This window comes from Akebia trifoliata, chromosome 11, assembly GCF_017979445.1.
Source record: "Akebia trifoliata isolate Shusen 1 chromosome 11, ASM1797944v1, whole genome shotgun sequence".
In the NCBI taxonomy this organism is placed as follows: domain Eukaryota; kingdom Viridiplantae; phylum Streptophyta; class Magnoliopsida; order Ranunculales; family Lardizabalaceae; genus Akebia; species Akebia trifoliata.
This window is the reverse complement of record NC_141385.1, coordinates 12,673,689-12,696,162: the sequence shown is the minus strand read 5'-3', so window position 1 is coordinate 12,696,162 and position 22,474 is coordinate 12,673,689. Positions and strand designations below refer to the sequence as shown.

The window sequence follows — 22,474 nt, the reverse complement described above, 5'->3', positions numbered from 1 at the left end:
TTTGACTAGGTTAGATGCTTCGGAGATTTTTGGTGAGGACGATCTCCTCATCATAGAGACCATCCTCACAAAAAATCAGCCCATTCTGAAACTTCTAACCCATACATTGAAAAAATGTTTAGCTTTCTTTAGGGCCTCCAAACGCTGCCCATATATATATATATCCTAAAAGAAGAAAAATATCTCAATGAAAGAAATATCTGATTCCAAGATTCTAAATTCACTATGTGACAACTAAAAAATTTGACAAGTCAAAGCCCACAAATTTTAGAAATCAAATTTTGACCAGCCATGACTAGTGAAAATTTTTATGCTCCTCAATTCGGCGGCTTAGATCCATCAAATTTCTTCCATTCTCCATTAATTTGACGGTTTGGTCCCATCGAAAAAAAAATTAATAATGAAAAATTCGACGTTTTGGTCCATCAAGTTTTATGAAATTCAACGGCCTTGGACCGTCAAATATATGCTTTTTTGCACGTTGTGATTAATGTTAAAACATGGAGGAAATTAAGAAGATATTACTAAAATTAAAAGATAAAGACATGAAGAAATAGGTTACATTCAAAACACTCATCTGATCCATCCTCCTCTTTTCTTAAAAAACCAAGCACTTGCCACTGTAACCATCAGAATTATTAAAGTTCCTGCAAAAAGTATTGGACCCAAGCCAGTTGAAATCATATAACAGATGTATAATGAGATTAGAGCTCCTTGAAGAAAGTATCTCATGGGCATTCTTCTTGTGAGGTCGTTAATTATCAAAAATGTCAAGACAAACCCTACCATATTGCAGTATGTGAATAGCTCGAATATTAAGGGGTTGGTTGTATATAGAATTGGGTCTCCAGCATAATGTTTGGGGGAGGTGTTCGAGTCATCTTGCCAAAAACCACCAGGTGGATTGACTCCGTTCTGGAAGATCGTTGTTATAATGAGACCGGCAACAACCAGCACTGCATCTCGAGCCTTGTTTGGCGTCTCTATGTCTGGAAGAAAATGGAAGGACGACATTATTACCATAAATCGATTTATAATAATAGATATAGAAGAGGGATGATCTTGTGCCCTTCTGGCTCCGCTACGACGAAGGATACCCTCAATTTCTCTAGTGTTGGGTTCAGTTGGAAGCTGGAGCAATATATCTAATGCTGTCCGATGGTTGCTTCCAGTGTCATTAACTCTCACCTTCCACCCCTTAAGAAGCAACTTTATCATCTGTTGGAGTACAATTGAAATGGATTAATAGTATTTTTTTTTGTTTTTTTGAACTAGCATGATTAGGAACATAAACCAGTTGGAGACTGCAAATGGCAAATTTCCAAATGATTCGAGAATTATACGTGAAGTTTAAAATAAAATAAGAACCGATTAATTGGCATTGTTTGAACCGATTAAGTTTGAGAATTATAGCCCCTCTTTTCAATAAAATTGCCCTTGTTTGAACATTGTTGTCTGTTTGCCAATAGAGCCATTTTTTCGGGGAGGGGGCTTCATTTCTGAAGGTTTTTTTTTTGTTTATGTTTTTTGTTTTGATTGGTAAGCTGGGGTTGGAGGGACCCCTCCCTATCATTTCAAAATGGAAGACTTACATCTGAAAATAGTTATAATTGAGATCCTCTAGAAAAATGCTAGCATATTGTGCTTCGATCACTTCCTCGAGAGGATGGTGAAATTAATATTAGAGGCTCCTCATCTTGCCAAAAAATTAGTTGTCCTATTGACTTCTCGGCTCTCGCCAATAGAATTTGAAGGAACAAGAAAGACCTCCCATTAAATTAGCCAATAGTCGAAGTTTTAGTAAGACAAATAAGAAAATCGATACTCTTATAAATTAAAAGACAATTTACACATGGATGAGATAAAAAGTAAAAAAGACTAATGATTTTTTAATTCAACCTGACAGCTGGACTCAAAAACTCACTGAATTGTCATGTGCAAAGAATCATAGATTCTTTCTGTCTAGATGCACAATTATATCTCAGGATACACAACTGCAGATGATAGGTCGGTTGTGTATCCCAAGGGACAGAATCTACTACTCTTTGCCCATGTCACATTGGTGAGTTTTGAGTCCCCCAGTAAGGTTGACAGGTTGAGTTCAAAAATCAGCACTCAGAATAAAAGCTCACTGTAGCGACTTTGAAAAGTGAATAAAATAATAATAAATCTTAAATAAATTGGCCAGTTTACTGAGCAAGTCAATCCTCGAGTCACATGTCGACTCAACTAGTTAAGATTCGATTCTAATTTTCTAGTTATGGTTTAATCTTGTTGGTCCCGAATCTACCTACCAGATATTGTTTATTTATGCATCATTAAAGCTATGTCAAAAATATAAAATAATAAGAGAGATTCTATTGGCACACCAACTTTTACTTGCAACACGTCAACCATTTTGAAACTAAATAGATCTTTTGCATATAGATTGGCATGTTATAAATAGGGATTTTTCCCAATCTGATGTGGTAAAATGTCTGGTATTTTATCTATGAATTCGTAGATTATAAAAGCTACGAATTCAATGGAAAAACATGATTTGGGAATTAAAATGAACAGTGTAATGAACTCGAAATTTCTTCACATTCAATGTAAAAAATGGAGATTCACCCTTATAAATAAAGTTGGTGTGTTAATATATAGAACCTCTCTAAATTCGACGGCCTTGGACTATCAAATATATGTTTTTTTCATGTTGTGATTAATGTTAAAACATGGAGGAAATTAAGGAAGATATTACTAAAATTAAAAGATAAAGACATGAAGACATAGGTTACATTCAGAACACTCATCTGATCCATCCTCCTCTCCTCCGCTTAAAAAACCAAGCAGTTGCCAGTACAACACTCAGAATTATTAAAGTTCCTACAATAAGCATTGTACCCGAGCCAGTTGAAAACATATAACAGATGTATAATGAGATTAGAGCTCCTTGAAGAAAGTATCTCATGGGCATTCTTCTCGTGAGGTCATTAATTATAAGAAATGTCAAGACAAACCCTATCATATTGCAGTATGTTAATAGCCAGTATGTGGCGGGGTTGACTGTATATAGAATTGGGTCTCCAGCATAATGTTTGGGGGAGGTGTTTGAGTCATCTTGCCAAAAACCACCAGGTGGATTGACTCCGTTCTGGAAGATCGTTGTTATAATGAGACCAGCAACAACCAGCACTGCATCTCGAGCCTCGTTTGGCACCTCTATGTCCGGAAGAAGTTGGAAGGACAACATTATTACCATAAATCGATTTATAATAATAGATATAGAAGAGGGATGATCTTGTGCCCTTCTGGCTCCGCTACGACGAAGTATACCCTCAATTTCTCTAGTGTTGGGTTCGGTTGGTAGCTGGAGCAATATATCTAATGCTGTCTGATCGTTGCTTCCGGTGTCATTAACTCTTACCTTCCACCCCTTAAGAAGCAACTTTATCATCTGTTGGAGTACAATTGAAATGGATTAATAGTATTTTTATGTTTTTTGAACTAGCATGATTGGGAACATAAGCCAGTTGGAGACTGCAAATGGCAATTTTCCAAATGATTTGAGAATTATGCATAAAGTTTGAAATAAAATAAGAACCGATTATTTGGCATTTTTTGAACCGATTAAGTTTGAGAATTATTGCCCCTCTTTTCAATAAAATTGCCCTTGTTTGAACATTGTTGTCTGTTTGCCAATAGAACCATTATTTCAGAAATTCCTGGAGGCTTACGTGTCAATTGTGAAGTTTTTTTTTTTGTTTCTGATTTTTGTTTTGATTGGTAAGCTGGGGTTGGAGGGACCTCTCCCTATCCTTTCAAAATGGAAGAATTACATCCGAAAATAGTTATAATTGAGATCCTCTAGAAAAATGCTAGCATATTGTGCTTCGATCTCTTCCTCGAGAGGATGATGATATTAATATTAGAGACTCTTCATCTTGCCAAAAAAGTCAGTAGTCCTATTGGCTTCTTGGCTCTCGCCAATAGAATTTGAAGGAACAAGAAAGACCTCCGATTAAATTGGCCAATAGTCAAAGTTTTAGGAAGACAAATAAGAAAATTGATACTCTTATGCGTTAAAAGACAATTTACACATGGTTGAGATAAAAAATAAGAGACTAATGATTTTTTAACTCAACCTGACAGCCGGACTCAAAAACTGACTGACTTGTCATGAGCAAACAACCTTAAATTCTTTTGCTCGGGATGTACAACTGTACCTCGGGATATACAATTACAGATGGCAGGTTGGTTGTGTATCCCGGGGGACAGAATCTACGGTTCTTTGCCAATGCCACATCTGTCAGTTTTGAGTCCCACTGTTTGGTTGAGTTAAAAAATCAGCACTCAAAATAAAAGCTCGCTGTAGCAACTTTGAAAATTGAATAAAATAATAATAAATCTTAAATAAATTGGCCAGTTTACTTAGCAAGTCAATCCTCGAGTCACATGTCGACTCAACTAGCACTACGTGAAAATTTCAGATTTGTATAAAAAAATTTGTTGGGCCTAGCCCGTCAAATTTTAAAACCCAAAATCCGCGGCCTGCGAACGACGTTTCCAATCTCACTCACTCTCACTCCCACTCCCACTGTCTCTCGATCTCTCTATTTCTCTGTTTCTCTGTCTCTCTCTAATTCTCTCTTTCTCTGTCTCTTTCTCTCTCAGTCATCATCGATCGACCTCTCCATCTCTTTCTCACCGTCGTTCTCTCGATCGATCGACCTGTCCATCATCTTCTTTAATCTCAGTTTTTTACGGAATCAAAACTCGTTCTGCTTCTCCATTTTTTACGCAAGTTTCGGAATCAAAACTTGGTCTCATGGTTGCATATTTTTTACTTTTTCTTCGAAATGGAAACCCTAACGCAATGATCGCGACTTTCGCAGAAGGAATCCTAGAGTAGACGTGATGATTTGTTGCTGGAGCAACAAGATAGGATTCAGAGTGCGATTCCTCATTGTAAGAGATCGTTTGGAGGTATAGATCTGTTCATAATTGATTTAAATTTGTTTGAATTTGAAGAATTTTATCTTAACTTTATAAAATAGTGTTCAAATCTGTTCATTTTATTTAAATCTTCATTTGTTTTTCGAGATTGAGATTTGTCTCTGCTCACACAGTATATGAGCGATCTGTCTCATCAGAAGTCATTCCATTAAGCAAGAATTTTTTCTAGAGAAAGCTAATGTCGCTCGAAATTGAAGCCATGTTCTTCGAATTCAGATTGGAAAAAATAGGGAAAATGCTTTGCTGAATCTTTATGCTCTATTTTTCTTCAATTGTGTTTTGCTAGGGCGATTTGTAGTGAAATCGCTGAGTCTCTGATTTCTATGTTCTATTATTTCTATATTCGTCTAATCTAGGGCACAAGCATACTTTATGGTTTAAATGCATTTCGATCTGCTTCTTTCAAAGGAAAAAAAAAAAAGCATTTTGATCTGCTATACCTTCTGTGCTTCGTTTAGATCTACAACAATACCATATTTTTTTACTCAATTTCATGTAGAAGTGACCTCAATTGAATACATTTTAATGATTCAAACACCTTTGACTTATAATTGAAAAAAAATTACTCGATTCTGTGCCTCAATCCCTCACGTTGTTGTTCTCCAAGTTTCAATCTCACCTTATAAAATATTGGTAACCAATTTCAATAATTCGTACTCTTTGTTTTTGGATTTTTATATTATTTTTAGGCAGTTTAGGGTTATAAGTAGTACAAAAACCTTAGTTTAAGCTCATTTTTAGGTGTTGGATTCTTGCTTGTAATTGGATGGTTTCCTCAAAATCTCATCGTTTCAAATTTCATTTTTGATCATATATTCTTTTGATTACAAGAAGATCAAGTGTGCAAAGCTTCATTAATTGTTAAGAATTTTTGTATAGTCTAACGGGTATAACATTCCTCACTTAGGAATTGTTATATTGCAGGCTTTTGAATGCAATCTTTATGCTCTATTAGGTCGTTAGCCTTGTCATTTTCTTTATTTCCTAATATCTTAATAAATACTGTTTGATAAAATTCCTCACTTAGAAATTGTTATATTGCAGGCTTTTGAATGCAAGTTTGATGAAAGCTCAGAAGTTTCTGAAGTAAGTCTACATAGTGTAATTCAGATTCAAAAATTTAATCTAGTTATCTTCACATATGTTATCTTTGTTTAGTTGCTGATGGATAAATGGAAGCACAGACATAAATATTGCAGTTTATGAGGTAGAATAAGTTTTAGGGTAAATGTCTTGCAAGACCCATATCCAATCAAAACTTGATTTATAGAAGCAGCCATATTCTTTAAAAGAGGATATAACATTTAGAAAGAACAAAATAACAAAAGAAAGATTCAGTTAGGTTATGGTGATGATGGCATTGACAATGATGATGATGGTAATGGAAATTTTACATCCTAGAAAGGGTAAAAGACGAAAATTTGGACCTTCCCCTGTACTTGTAGTGTGAAATATGAACAAAAATTACCCACCCCTTATCCTCAAAACCTTTAAATGCTAAGCAATTTCTAGCCCAGTTGGCTACTTCATGAGCATTTTTGGCTACTCCATGGCAAATTTTCTTTTCTTTTTCATATTTTTTGTTATATTTTTCTTCATCATCATTATAACAAAACAATTAGATAGTCATGACAAGACGACAGCGACTGTCTATTCTTCATTGAGTTGAATGTTGGGTAGTCGAGAAACATTACCATAGATTGAATGTAGGCATGTAGTAGAGTTGGGGATGCTGAGATGGATGATTTAAAAGCTAAGAAAGATGATATAATAAATAAATGCGTTTTGAATATGTAGTAGCCCCAATAGGAGGTGAACTATAGCATGATATGTTTTGTTTTTTTCATCATTTCTTTATATTATTTGTCTGCGCTCTCCAATTCTTCACAGATGATTTGTGCAATTATTTTAATTTAGTGGAGTGAAAGTTGTTTTATTTTATTATTTCAATTTGATTATATATTTATTTATTTATTTTGACAGGGAAATTGCTGGAAGTTGCATGCCAGATGCTAGGTGCCTTTGGTCAAGATTCTCATTTCACCACCTGCCAATGAACAAAAATAGGTAAAATCTCTTTTGTTTCCCTCTTTTATTTCCCTAATGAGTCATAACAAACAGATCTACCATTGTCTGCTTATTCCATTGTGGATTTAGAGTTACCCCTCCACATTTTGGTGAATATTTTAGATACTTCTGTGAAAATTTTGATGCCACCTCTTGACATTGTTCTTCTCTTATGCACTAAAAAAAATGACCTTAAAGCCCTTGGGTATTTTCCCATATATATCAGTTCACTTCAACCTCGTGAAAAACATGATGATGGCGACGAGGAGGGCATTGGAATCATTTTTCAGTAGTCTGAATGACAAGATCGAGTTCAAGGGGTATGTCATCAAATCCTCGAAAAGGTGTGTCATTATTTTGAAAATATAAGGACCACCTATTATGTAAAGGAGATGATTTGCGCCAACTTATCACTTTTTCCGGGTGCAAACAAAGCCAAAACTACCTACCTAACCTACCATTCAAAAACCCACAATTTACTTACCTGCCCAGTTTCCAAAACTAAAATCCCCTCAACTACTCTTCTTCTTCCTGATTTTAGCCCCTCCACACTTCATCTCTCCAATCTTATCCTCCTCCACTCATCACTTAGCCATAGTAATGCCATGAACAGAGCAACTTTGGCATCTCCATTGCCAAGCTATTCCCATGGGTGCCAAGACACATGGGCTCGCTTACTTGTCCCCTTGACACTATGGATATGTGGCATATAATTTAACACTTCCTCTAATTTCTGGTCTGTACTGCTTGAATAATCTTTCAAACCTGAAACAAGAATTTTTCAACTATCGATTCTTGCAGCTTCGTCGTTGACTCTCCGATATGGGTACTATGGTAATTCTCATTTGGTGCTAGGACCGAATTCGTCACATCTATTGAAGGCTAGTTCAATCTTTGTAGAGCAAATTCAGGTTAGAGACGAAGCAAAGAAAGGGCTATTTATTTATGGGCTTTCAGAGAAGCTGGAATTGAGCTTGAGAACTAATTGGAATGTATCCAAGTATCTGCTTGTTGGAACCTATCGTCCACAGGTAATATTTGAAAGATTTTTCGTCTTGTTTTCTTTCTGTTTCTTGGTTCAAAATGGTTGAAAATTGGAATGCTGTAGAGCTTGAATTCCAACTATTTTCAGGGATTTTCACTATGGTTTCTGAAAGCTACTAAGGTACACAGGTGGCAACATTTTGTGGCTGTCGGACACACCCACTAAAAGCTAAGGCTTGTAGAGGACAAAGTTGACACATCATAGCATGATGTCTCTCCTTCCAAAGACCCTAGCTATTGCAAAGGGAACTATGGACCAAAGAAATCTCTTTCTGTTAAAAAAACACATTGAAACTTCACCCCTTGGTTATCAAAAACACATTTGATTCTTACATCGAGTTCATTGAGAAAGTAAATGCTTCTTTACCTTATATTTACTTTGTTTCGCTTTCAATATATTTTATCTTCTTATTCGAATAATCTTTTTACTGACTAACTACGAATTTCCCCAAAGAACTGTTAATTGGTTGAGATCAGTTAAATGTTTTCTTAATAAGATTTATGAACATTAATTTATCTGGTCTTCACTGCAGGGTTTGTCTGATATAGCATGGGGGAAACGGTCTCGTGTAGTACTAGATGTTGGATGTGGTGTGGCCAGTTTTGGAGGATTTCTTTTTGATAAAGATGTGCTTACAATGTCATTTGCTCCCAAGGATGAACATGAAGCCCAAGTGCAGTTCACACTTGAAAGGGGCATACCGGGTATATCAGCAGTGATGGGGACCAAGAGATTACCCTTCCCTGGTAGGGTGTTTGATGTTGTCCACTATGCACGCTGTAGGGTGCCTTGGCACGTTGAAGGTATTTTCAATCTTACAGTTGCAATCTGATTCTTTGTTTTAATAACATATTTTGTTATAGGAGCTCATTGTGATTTAAAATATACAGGTGGTAAACTTCTCTTAGAGCTAAACCGCGTGTTGCGACCTGGTGGTAACTTTGTGTGGTTAGCTACTCCAATTTACAGGAAAGGCAAAGGGGATTCTATGATCTGGAAAGGTAGATACATCCTTACCTAGTCACTTTATGTTTAAAAGAGGGATTTCTTTGGATAAATATCTAACAATGTTTCTTCTCATGAAATCTATTGTAGAAATGACTGAACTAACAAACATTGGAAACGGGTTGTTGGCAAGTCGTATCTGAGTGGGATGGGAATCGACTGGTCTACAGTGAGGAATGTCATGGACATGAGATCTGTCCATGGAGGGTAAGCAAAATGAATTGTAGCTCTATCTAAATAGTCTGAGATTATCGTTATTGTCAGTGATTTTGCATATCTTATTGATCTTGTGTGAGTTTTAGGCTTCATTGGAAATCTCTTTATTTATCTCAACAACTATTTTGCATATCTTATTGATCTGTACAAAAGTTCAGATCCAATGTTACGAGGATGCCAAACTAATGAAGTTATTCCCTGTAATTGTGAGATCTCTCTACGACCAGGATGTGCTTGCAGAAGATACTATTCTCCTCTGGTTCCGTAAAGGAACAAACCCGAAGGGAAGGTATGCAAGTTGGCTATTAAAATAGTACAAAATCTGTGTTTATTTAAAATCAGATTAAACGTATCAACTTTAGGTAATTTTGAGTCTACCATTGTGTTCGAGAACTTCACTTTCTATGTACCCCCTCTCCACCGATGTAATAGTAATCTAATTAACCCGGTTGCCTATCATGCTTCCCGTTCTCGTTTTTTTTTTTTTTTTTTTTTCTTTTAGTATGTAGTTATAGTTCTTCCCCTTTGAATGGTTTTTACTTATCGATGAATGCAATATAGAGAAAATGATTAATGAAATGATGCATGCAGAAGGATGTGCTGGAAAGGGCAAAAAAGGACAAGGAAAAAGCGGCACGTGAAGCACAAGAGTTCATTCCCCAATCTACAACGATAACAACACCGACCTCCACCAAAGATGTTGCTGATCCAGTAATTTCAATATCATTTGGTCTTATTTAGTTTAATTATTATCAGTTATTTGTAGCTTCGACAGAATTTTCGATCTTAACAAAGAGGTTTACATGTATATTAATTTTGGGTTATTTAATTTAATTTGGAGCTTGTTTTATGATTTTTCTTTTTCTGATTTTTTTTTTTTAATATTATTTCGTTATTGTGATTGATGAATTAGAGGACCGTGCTATTGTTTGTTAAACCTCCAAATTTGACGGTCATATGTATTTTTTTTTTTTTGTTTTTTTTTAAAAGTTCATTCTCCAATAATTTGATAGTCCAGGGCCGTCAAAAAAAAAATTCTACAAGAGAATATTTGACGGGCATATTTGACGGGAGGGTCCGTCAAATTTCTCAAAATTTGACGGGCTAAGACCGTCAAATATGGGCCTTTTTCACATAGTGTAGTTAAGATTCGATTCTAATTTTCTAGTTATGGTTTAATCTTGTTGGTCCCGAATCTACCTACCAGATATTGTTTATTTAGCAATGCATCATGATTTGGGAAGCTATGTCAAAAATATAAAATAATAAGAGAGATTCTATTGGCACACCAACTTTTACTTACAACACATCAACCATTTTGAAACTAAATAGATCTTTTGCATATAGATTGACATGTTATAAATAGGGATTTTTCCCAATCTGATGTGGTAAAATCTCTGGTATTTTATCTATGAATTTGTTGATTATAAAAGCAACGAATTCAGTGGAAAAACATGATTTGGGAATTAAAATGAACAGTGTAACGAACTCGGAATTTCTTCATATTCAATGTAAAAAATGGAGATTCACCCTTGTAAATAAAGTTGGTGTGTTAATATATAGAAACTCTCTGAAATAAAAGCAGAAAATAAAAGACGAAATGGTAGGATTTTGCCTGGAGTTGTTGTCTAAGGGTTGCAAGGTGCAAGACATTATTGCCTTCCTTGTCTTTGTAGAATAAGACCTCCTCCTTATTGGATGCTTTAATCCATCTCACCAACACTACAAAGACTTCATATTGGTCATTTTTCACTGAAAGGTGAAGTGCTGTCTCCCTTTGAATTGTCAAGTCTTCGATAGAATCTGGGCAAGACTTAAACATTTCACCCAAGACAGCAGTGAACCCTCGCTCAGATGCGTAATGAAGAGGAGTCTTCCGTCCTCTACCCTTTACACGTGCGAGTTCTTTGTCCATCTTTAAGAGCTCTCTGGCTACCTCTTCGTGTCCATTCATCAAAGCTAGGTGCAAAGGGCTATAACCGTTTTGATCTAATTTTCTAGCGAATGAAGGCACTAAGACCATGATCTCGATTGCAAAATCTGTTTTCCCATATGATGCGGCTATGTGTAAAGGTGTAGTTGAAAATGGAACTTTGTTGATCTCTTCAAGAATAAAGGGATCTCTCCCAAGTGCTGCATATAGAGCGTCAACATCACCATGTTCAGCGGCTAAACTCAAAGTCTGAGCCATTTCTAAGTATTTGTGATTGCAATAATGTCTTCTTGATGACCTTTCCTTGTGTTTATAGATGGATCATGGGGACTTTTGCAATTTCTTAATGAAGGGTGAGGTCATTAAGAAAAGATAGCTGCTATTACCCCAACTTTTACTTATTACACCACAATTAGAAATAAAGAAAAGAAGTAAATCGTGGGGGCATATTGTTGACGCATAGTGATTCCTTGGAATATTTTTGCTCCAGTCTCTCATCTTAATTTTATTTACAATCCTTATACTCTTTATTAATTAAGTTCAAATTCAAACAGATTTTCAATTGAAATAGCAATACACTTGCATTACTAACATAATAAGAATTTAATCCTTACTAAGAGTCTTTTTTACTCATATGGATAACCACATCACCAGTCCAACACTACCACAGCCCTCTAAATTTCATCGAATGCCTCAGATCAAAAAAATAAAATTCAAGAAATAATTTTTTTTGAGATTGATGTAAATTTTTCAAAATTACCGAACTTTCAAATAACTCCTAAACTTAAAATTGAAATACAATGGAGAAAAATATTTTTCTAATTAACCTCCAAAAATAAAAGGAGGTGTTTCAACTTTTTACTATGAGCGATATTTTAAGAAAGGGGTTATTGACACCCCAACTTTTACTTATTACATCCCAATTACTTAAATTAATTATCACACCCCCCAATTAAAGATCAAAGCACACTCTTCAAATATTATTAAGGTATGCCTCAAATTACAATTTTATCATAATAAAATGTTATAGCACTCATTCAGACAATTTCAATAGTTTTTTACTGCTAAAAATGGTTCATATAAAATCCTAAACCTAAAACAAAAGAATCCAAGAAAAAATAAATGAGAATTTCTATTGACACCTTAACTTTTACTTATTCTTAATCATTTACCTACTTTCTTTATTTATTATTAAGGTTTGCCTCTAATTACAATCTCAACAGAATAAAATATTATAGCACTCATTCAAACAATTTCAATAGTTTTTTACAATTAAAAGAAAAGATTCATGTAAAATCTTAAACTTAAAACAAAAGAATCTAAGAAAAAAAAATGAGAATTTTTATTGGTACCCCAACTTTTGCTTATTCTCAATCATTCTCCTATTTTCTTTATTTATTACTAAGGTTTGTCTCAAATTGTAATTTCAAGATAATAAAATATTATAGCACTCATTCAAATAATTTTAGTAGTTTTTTACTATTAAAAAAATGTTCATATAAAATCCTAAACCCAAAGCAAAAGAGTCTAAGCAAATGAAAAGAAAAAAAATGAGAGAGTTTCAATTGGCACCTCAACTTTTACTTATTCTCAATCATTCAATTGTTTTCTTTATTTTTAATTGGGGTGTAATAAGCAAAAGTTGGGGTGCCAATAACACTTATCTTAAAATATTTCTCATAGTAAAAAGTCAAAAAACCTCCTTTTATTTATGCAGGTTAATTAGAAAAATATTTTTCATTCATTCATTATTATTATTTTTTTCATTTTTTTTATCGGAATTTTCAAGGAAATCATTTTCATTCAACAAGTATAATTTTTTTTACACTAATTTATTTTTTGATTTTTTTTCATAATTGAAAACCTTGGTATTGGATTGCCAATTTGGTAATTAATTTGAGCTCAACCACCCTTAGTAAGATATCAAATTTTACGAAGTTAGTAGCAAACGTGCTTCTTTAAAATACTTTATTATGTCCAAGTAACCTTAGGCTTACCTTATGACATCTAAAAACATGATCGGTTGCTTAAATATTGTAGTGGACAAAAGTATATGAACTTTGAAATTACAAATCTCAAAAAAATAGTTATTTTTCATTGTTGTATTTCAATTTTAAGTTTGAGAGTTATTTAAAAGTTCGGTAATTTTCAAAAACTTACGTCATGCTAAAAAAAAAATTATTTCTTGAATTTCATTTTTTTAGATCTGAATATTTGATGAAACTTAGAGGGCTGTGATAGTGTTGGACTAGTGATTTGATTATCCATATGAGCAGAACGACCCTTAGTAAGGATTAAAATCTTACTACATTAGTAAGACAAATATTTTGTTATTTCAATTGAAAATGACGGTGTTTGTATTTGTATTTAATTAATAAAAAATATAAAGATTGTAAAAAAAATTAAGATGGAGAGATTACTGCAAAAAAATTCCAAGCAATCTTCCAATTGGATTGAGCGGTCACTATGCGTCAACAATGTGCCTATCAACAAAAGCTGCTAGCTTATCATCTTTGTGATTTTTATCACCATTATTTGAATTATGTCTAGTAAAGCTGTCATCATCTTTTTCTTTTTCCTTTTTTACGTCCCTGGAGAGCTGTTATTGGAACTCCAACTTTTACTAATCAAACCTTAATTAAAAGTAAAGAATTTTCCTCGAAATGTGCACAACTTTTGTCCAAATTCCAGTTTCAATACCAAGCTTATTTTAATTCCAAAAACATGTATTTGAGTGAATTTGTCACTTTTGTAATCAATGAATTCACTCGGATATCCAAAAATTTGTAAATATTAAAATTGACAAATTCACAAGTTCATAAATTATAAAAATAACAAATGCATATTTTGGAAATTCAAATGAACTAAGTTTGCTACTAAAACAAATCTTACTTTATTAATCATGCTACCATGGATAACTTAGTAAGATTTTAAATCTTACTAATGATCGTTGGGCTCACATAGATTATCAAATCAGCAATCCAACAACAAGGCCTTTTAGATTTCATGAAAAAACTTAGATTAAAAATAAAAATAAATAAAAACCCTTTTTAGCTTGATCGTAGGTATTTAAAATTGATGGCTGCTGTACTCCTAAATTTAAAATTAAAAATAACGATGAAAATTAAAATTGATGGCTTCCGTAATCCAAAACCACAACCCTCTAAATTTCATCGAAAAATTCAAATCCAAAGATATTAAAATCAATTTCCTTTTTGAGATCAATCCAACATTTTGAAATTGGACGGCTATTGATTTTTCATCTAACTCCCAAACTTCAAAATAAAATTATTTATCTATATATATATATATATATATATATATATATATATATATATGGGTAGCGTTCAATGGCCAACTTTTTGGCAAAACATTTTTCAAAACATGGGTTAGAAGTTTTGGAATGGGCTGATTTTTGGTGAGGATGATCTCCTCACCGTAGAGATCATCCTCACCAAAAATCAGCTCATTCCAAAACCTCTAACCCATATTTTGAAAAATGTTTTGCCAAAATGTTTGTTGCTGAAGGGGACCCTATATATATATATATAGGGTCCCGTTCAGCACCCTAAGTTTTACCACACACTTTAACAAATGCGTTTTGTCCTATATGGGTTAGAAGTTTCGGAATGGGCTGATTTTTGGTGAGGATGATCTCTATGGTAAGGAGATCATCCTCACAAAAAATCAGCTCATTCCAAAACTTCTAACCCCATCAAAAATGATTTACAAAAAATGGACGGTCCACGATTTTTCAACTTGTAAACATGGGGCTAAACATTTCGGAATGGGCTGATTTTTGGGGAGGATGATCTTCTAATCATAGAGATCATCCTCACAAAAAATCAGCCCATTCCAAAACTTCTAACCCATGTAAGACAAAAAACGTTTGTTAAAGTGTGTGGTAAAACTTAGGGTAACATTTCCCATATATATATATATATATATATATATATATATATATATATATATATATATATATATATATATATATATATATATTTATAGGGTAAGGGACATATGAGAAAACATATGTAACATGTAACATTAATAAATTTTCAAAATATGGGTTAGAAGTTTCAGATTGAGCTGATTTTTTGTGAAGATGATCTCTATGATAGGAAGATCATCCGAAAAAAAAAAAAATCAGTCCAATCTAAAACTTCTAATCCCATTAAAAGTGACTTAGAATGTGGATCATCAATTTTTTACCAATTTTTGTCAATAATTTGTAAATCAGTTTTGATGGATTTAGAAGTTTCTGATTGAGCTGATTTTTTGTGAGGATGATCTTCTCATCATAGTGACCATCCTCGCAAAAAATCAGCTCAATCCAAAACCTCTAACCCATATTTTGAAAAATCATTGATTTTACATATGTCCCTTGAACCGCCCCCATATATATATAGATATATATGAAGTTCATCTAATTTTGTCATTACAACTTTGAAGCATCTAATCATGTTTTTAAAGGTGAGCTCAATGATCTAGTAAGGGTGGCATCCTTACTTAGTGGGGTTAGTCGGACTTTTATATATCTCCCCATTAATATCTTATTTGAATATGGGTTAAATATATAATATATTTATAAATTATAATATACATAATAAAATATAATGGTAGGTCCTATTCTATGTCTTAACATTTATACCATAAATAACGTCTCTTGAGAAAATTATCCCTCTTCTTTTGCTTTGTCACTTCTTCCCCTTCTCAATAATATTTTCAATTTTGTTGTCTTTTCTCTTTTATCCCTTCCTTAAAAATATGTACAAATTTTTATATTACTTTCTTCTTTTTCCCTTTTCTAATTATACCTTTCCAAATTTTTTATTTTTTTATTCTCTTTCACCCCACTAAACCCCAAGCAAAATCTAGTTTATATATGATTTGAATAAGATAACAACATATCTAATAATATAATAAAATATTTATACTATCTGCAAATTTCGAATGTCATAAATGTTTTGTAGATTCAAATATTCACATATCTAATGAGTGTCCTACCTATGAAAAAATAAAATTATAATTATTTTAATTTAAAAATAATTATAAACTTATAAAAAAGAAATCGAAGCCTTGATGCAAAGCGTGATCATAAACAATTTGACATAACTAAATGTGAAAAATCTAACATGGAAAGTTAGGCTTTTAACAGTTAACACAAGTCCTCCAAAAGAAAAACTAATTTTCTAGCCTTAACCTATGTATTTATGTAGGTGACAGGTTCAACAAATTGATCACGGTTGAGAAATATATCGTTCAAGTCTCTAATTATTGTGTATCTAACAAATTTCCCACAAAAAATTAGATAATTACGTTGATTAACGTATAACATAATCACATGTTGAAAATGATCAGTCCTAATTGAAGACCCGCAACTGAACCCAAATAGGTAAAACCCGATTTTTTTCAAAATTTTACACTAAATCAATTAATCCACGAGTAATGTACCAACTTGGTAAGATTTCAAATCTTACTTAGGGTCGTTAAGCTCACCTTGTGGTATCCAAAAATATGATCCGACGCTACAAGTTGTATAGGAAAAAATTATATGAATTTCTTTTCAAAAAAAAAAAAAAAATCAACAAAAAGTTAGTTTTCAACATTGGTTGAATTTTAATTTTAAATTGGGAAGCTCGTCAATAGGAGAACTTCTTTTACCAAAAACCTGGTATTTTTTTTTTATAGGAAAATGACCCTTAAAATCAATTTCTTTTAGAAACGGACAAACAGGTCTCCATTTATTAAAATATGGACCTTAAAAAAAAAAAAAGGACTTTTTTAACTTCTCGTATAACTACTGTTCAAAAATACCAAAAACACCCTTACTTTTTTTTTTATTATCTCTCTCTGTCTCTGTCTCTTCTAGTGATCTACTAGCTTCTCGCCTCCTCAGCCTTGTTTTTTTTTTTTCCACTTTTCATCCCATGGAAGTCGGTTCAGACTTTTCCTATTCAAAATCCTGAAATCTGAATCTAATTAGTACACCATTAGAGCCATTTAGTGATAGTATACTAATTAAGAAGGTGTCATCCTGGCTTGAACGGCTCCGAGATGTGTTTTGATGGCAATCAATGACTTGGATTTAAGGAGGACATCTTTTTTGTGGAGGAACAACAGTACCAAACGCCCTACAAATTCTGCCTCATGTCCCCACATGCCACGCACACCCAAAATCAAGTGATAGTTTACTAATTAAATGGCTATGATGAATCCATTCAGTTTTCATCCCATTTTTAATTGAAAAAAGGGGGTAATCTCGGTTTTTTATTTAATAATTAGACGGAAGTTAATGTTTGACAAAATGGGCCCTCAAATTGTGCATATTTTATACGTGTGGACCTGTTGCTTCATGTTTTCATAAATTTGATTTTAAAAGTCATTTTCCCTATATATATATTTTTAAAGAATAATGATAAATTGACTCTCCCTATGACAAATTCTCCACACGTGACTGTGCATAGAATCATAAACTTTCCTCGGGATACACAATTATACATATTTACCGGCAATAGATTCAATTAAAATAAAGAATACAATGAGGAGAGGCTCGTGTCTTATTAGCTTGTTAGTGAAGTCTTAGATTACTAAGGTAATAATTATTAGTTGATCTGGGATCCAATCATAAGAAGAATGCTTGATATAAATAAATTACTTCTTGAACTCCATCTTAAGATAATATGGGGGACAACTCTAGTTCGGGTTGATGTTAAATTGGAATCAAACCAACATAAGTCAGTTCCACTAAATAAAAATCAGAATCAAATCAAAATGCCAATAGAATCAAACAAAATTAAGATCGGTTTGGTTTGTTTCTCAGTTTGAATCGGATCAAGTTGCACTCTTAAGATAATCAATTTTAGTATTAGTGTCGAAATCAATAAAAATTAAAATGAACATATGTAGTAGGTTTCTTATTTTTGGTACATTGATTTCTATGCATTTGTTACATAGTCATCTAGAAGGTGGCATGTGCAAAGGCCAATATATGAAAAGGGACTTACATAGCTATCGAACTCCAAGCAATTTTAGAAGCTTTAAAATTGGACAAGAGGAAGGAGTTGCAGCAGATTTTATGATCTAAAATTCTCTTTATGCAATAAAGAGTATAAAAAATGAGATTACTTGTTCTTGGAAGTATGCAAACCAAGTAAAGGAGATCCAAGTACTTGTAGAGCAATTCAATTCACGTGTGTTTGAGTTCTCTTTGAGAGAAACAAATAGGGCTGCCAATTTTCTAGCACATCTTGATTCCTATGGAAACGCATTTTTTTTGGTATTAGAGGATGATTCTTTCATTTCTCAAGAACTTGGGATAATGGTCTTTGATGATCTCACTTGTAACTATGTAAGGAAGAAATGATTAATAAAAAGGAGGGGGCCTTTAACCCCAACTTGCCGATCAAAAAAAAAAAACCCTATCATTATCATATTTGAGAGTTAAATTCTACAAAATATAGTTGCGAGTTGAGCTGGGTCAGTTGGTTGGATTGACATCCCTAGCTTCAAAGTCCACTTTACTCAGACTTCTCTAATTATAATAGGGTCAGTTGTAAAGGTGCCCTAATTTTTTTTTTTCAGTCTTATATGGGTTAAAAGTTTCGGAACGAGCTGGTTTTTGGTAGAATGATCTCTATGGTGAGGATATCATTCTCACAAAAAATCATCCCATCCCGAAACTTCTAACCCCATCTAAACAAGTTGAAGAATCGTAAATCATCCTTTTTTTTAAAACCGTTTTTGATGGGGTTAGAAGTTTTGGAATGAGTTGATTTTTGGTGAGGACGATCTCTTGACCATAGATATCATCCTTACCAAAACATTATAAAACTTTTAATCCATATAAGACAAAAACTTTGGCTAAGGTGTGAGGCACCCTTAATAATAACTGGGGTGCCTATAACCTAACCCTTGTAATAATAGTCCAACCAGAACAAGCTAAAGAAGATGATTATAATCAGTATTTGAACTAGGGGTGTCAATAGATAGTCGAAAATTTGAATTTGAAAAATTGGATATTATTCAAAAATTTCGGATATTGGGTTCGAATTCGGATATTTTTATATATTCAAATCCTTATCAGATATAGATACGGATATTAACCTTTCAAATCTGATAATATCCGATTCGAAATAATATATAATATATATTATTTTATTTAAATTATTTTTTATATAAATAATATAATATATATTATTTTATTTGATTGATTTATTATGTAAATAACATAATACATAATAGTTTTTTTTTTTAATAAGAAAAATCAGATGGATAAGGAAAAATTATGTTTTTATTTTTTTATATACAAATTATTTGAATTCTAATCGGATATTATCCGATATCTGATAGGATAATCAGATTAGAATTCGAATAGAGTTTTAGATCATCCGTCGGATTCGAATTCAAATTCAGATATCAGATAAAAATTTTAGATTCGGATTCAGATATTTCTGTATCCGAACTGATAAGCATCTGTTGACAGTCCTAATTTGAATAAACTAAAGAAGATTAGTAGAATCAAGTCCGAATTGTTTGAAATCATGCATTAAGGGGCATTTTAAACCTTTTGCTCGGGGAATTAGGAAATATTTCAGATGCCCCAATTAATAGAAAATGACATATATCCTCATCTTCATCAAAAACACTCTTTCTTTTATCTCAAAATCTTTCATCTTTATCCTTGATTTTTCATCATTAAAGTCAGTCATCTTCAACTTTTAATGTTCAATATGCATTTATCAATCGGGGATACACAATAGAAGGAATTGTTCTATTTTCAAACTTCACCTTCAACGAGCGTAGATTTATTTCACTCATTTTTTTTTTCTTTCTATCTCGAATCATGTGCCTTTCTCGTAAGATCGAGAACGATAAATAAATAAATAAATAGAATCAAACGTTCCAAACAGTAATTAACTTTTTGGAGAAGTAAGGTTAAGGTGGAAAATACCCTTGATTTCTTTTCAAATTCAATTATCCTCAATTTCTTTAACTGATCAATTTTTGGCTAATTTACCAAAACATGCACAGAAAATTGAAAAATTCCCAAAATGATGCACTATTCAAATTAGTTCCGAAAATAGTAAAGTAATTTATTGTTTTCATAAGCAATTTTTTTTTTTTTTTACCAAAATGTTAAGAAAAAAAATGAATAGTATTTTTTACAATTTTCATACCCAAAATACCCTTTTCAAGTTCATATTAAAATCACTTAATTACCCTTCTTTTAATTTATATTCCAATTACATATATACCTTCCTAGCTTTATTAGCTAACATTATATAAAAGAGTTGAGTTTTGATAAAATGTAAAGGGTAAAAAGGTCTCAGAAAGATAAATGGACATTTTTGGTACGAAAAAAATTGAAAAATTACAGTTGATTTTTTTTTTTTTTACCTTTTTAGTAAAAAAATTTATTTCCCAAAATGATAAATTACTTGATCGAATAGTGCACCTTTTGGGATTTTTTATTTTGAATTTTCTTACTCCATTTTAATAATTTGTTATATATATATAATTTTTTTTTTCTATATATTCATCCTTAGCTTTGATCCATCATCTCATTTTAACTTGAAAGTTGAAGTAGATTGAATATTGAGGTTGAAGATGATTGGCTTTGGAAAAATAAATAAATTAGAGGGTTTTTTTTTTTTTTTATATAAATGAAGATGAGGATACATAGGTCATTTTCTATTTTTAGGGTTTTATAAAAAAATTTCAAATTGTACATTTTCTATATAATGCTTCCAATTATGTGTGTTTCTTGCCAAGTTTGTCGTCATACTAGTTTTTAGTTGGTGCAAATTTGGATTTACGGTTCGCCAATTTATAGTGACCTCGCTTCATATTCATAGATTGTTATAAAAAAAATTTCTTGCTGTGTTTAGATTTTAGTAGTTTGGTTACTTGTGCATACATGTAATTTAAGCATGTAACTTACAAATTTTAGAGGGTAAAACTGGTATTAGACACATGATGTAAATAACACTAATATTGGTCACATGATAGATTTAATGCGCTCGAGGCATTGATTGGTATATCTTGGATTAGATTTTATTTTATTAAGATTGTAATCATATTTAGAAATAGAAATCTTCTAATTGACTAAAGAATATTTATTTCTAGATAATATTAGATTTTGTAGAGAATTGTAAATGCTTTTACTTTCTTTTTAGGGTTTGACATTTTATCTATATAAGGAGAGCAATTAGGTAGAAGAAAGGGGGGCTTTGGAGATGAGGAAAAAGGAAAAAAAATATAAAAGGAGGCTAGATTTTGTAAATGTTGTATTTGCTTCAAAAGTAGTGGAATGACTCTATAAAGTCTGGAGATAATCCAGATTTGGGACAAACTCTATGAACAAATCTTACTTCTTGTCTTTTCTTCCATTTTTTCTTTTCTTTTATGATTTTTTGTGTGATTTTGATCGTTCATGTGCATCAATAAAAATGAAAATCGATTGTTAGGGGTAAATCTTGAGGAATCAATTGTTTCTTAAATTTTATTTTTTTGATATGAGTTTTTGGTGAAACTTAAGAGGGTTGTGGTAGTGTTGGACTGGTGATGTGGTTATCCATATGAATAAAATGACTCTTAGTAAGGATTAAAATCTTACTACATTAGTAAGACAAGCGTTTTGCTATTTCAATTGAAAATGACGGTGTTTGGATTTGTATTTAATTAATAAAAAGTATAGAGATTGTAAAAAAAATTAAGATGAAGAGGCTATTGCAAAAAATTTCCTAGCAATCCTCCAACAAGATTGCATGGTCACTATGTGTCAACAATATGCCCGTCAACAAAATCGCACTCAAAATAAAAAATAAATAAAAAGAAAACCATAAAAGGGGGATATCGCCAGTAGCTCTTTGGGGTATTTTCAAAACTTTGAAAATTGTGCATTTTGTGAAAATTAAGTTGTCTTTATTATTTGACTTTTCTTAAGAGTTAGTTTATAATTAAGTGCATTAATTGGTGTCAATGGGAGAATAAAAAAAGTTTATAATTAAGTATAGAGTAGTTGAGGGTTGTATTAAATAAAACAATTAGCTTTCTTAAGAGTTAGTTTATAATTAAGTGCATTAGTTGGTGTCAATGGATAGTAAAAAAAAGTTTATAATTAAGTATAGAGTATTTGAGGGTTGTATTAGATTAAAGCAATTAGGTGTTAAATAAATATAAGTGGTTGGGGGTTGGATAGAAAGTCTATA

General features: G+C 32.3%; 3 protein-coding genes across 13 annotated transcripts; 1 reads left to right on the top strand and 2 right to left on the bottom strand.

Annotated features, from left to right (window-relative positions):
* Positions 1–598: 598 nt before the first annotated feature.
* Positions 599–1,218, bottom strand: LOC147390968 (uncharacterized). The gene is made up of 2 exons (XM_086458960.1): positions 782–1,218; positions 599–647 (listed from the first exon to the last, which is right to left on the bottom strand). The coding sequence occupies exons 1-2, from the start codon at positions 1,216–1,218 to the stop codon at positions 599–601; spliced, it is 486 nt and encodes a 161-aa protein (XP_086315086.1).
* Positions 1,219–2,714: 1,496 nt separating this feature from the next.
* LOC147390966 (ankyrin repeat-containing protein BDA1-like) lies at positions 2,715–11,679 on the bottom strand. The gene is made up of 2 exons (XM_086459273.1): positions 10,944–11,679; positions 2,715–3,436 (listed from the first exon to the last, which is right to left on the bottom strand). Exons 1-2 carry the CDS (start codon positions 11,517–11,519, stop codon positions 2,789–2,791), a joined length of 1,224 nt encoding a protein of 407 aa, XP_086315399.1. The 5' UTR covers positions 11,520–11,679; the 3' UTR covers positions 2,715–2,788.
* Positions 4,463–10,178, top strand: LOC147390967 (putative methyltransferase PMT25). 11 transcript variants are annotated; one of them, XM_086459285.1, is made up of 9 exons: positions 4,463–4,965; positions 6,040–6,081; positions 6,979–7,062; positions 7,289–7,382; positions 7,864–8,093; positions 8,236–8,910; positions 8,998–9,108; positions 9,203–9,617; positions 9,920–10,178. In XM_086459285.1, the coding sequence occupies exons 4-6, from the start codon at positions 7,361–7,363 to the stop codon at positions 8,299–8,301; spliced, it is 318 nt and encodes a 105-aa protein (XP_086315411.1). In that variant the 5' UTR covers positions 4,463–4,965; positions 6,040–6,081; positions 6,979–7,062; positions 7,289–7,360; the 3' UTR covers positions 8,302–8,910; positions 8,998–9,108; positions 9,203–9,617; positions 9,920–10,178. The 11 variants fall into 11 exon arrangements, with proteins under 11 accessions (XP_086315411.1, XP_086315408.1, XP_086315410.1 ...); XM_086459282.1 differs by having other exon boundaries at positions 4,468–4,965; positions 8,195–8,910; XM_086459283.1 differs by lacking the exon at positions 7,289–7,382 and having other exon boundaries at positions 4,659–4,965.
* Positions 11,680–22,474: the final 10,795 nt, after the last annotated feature.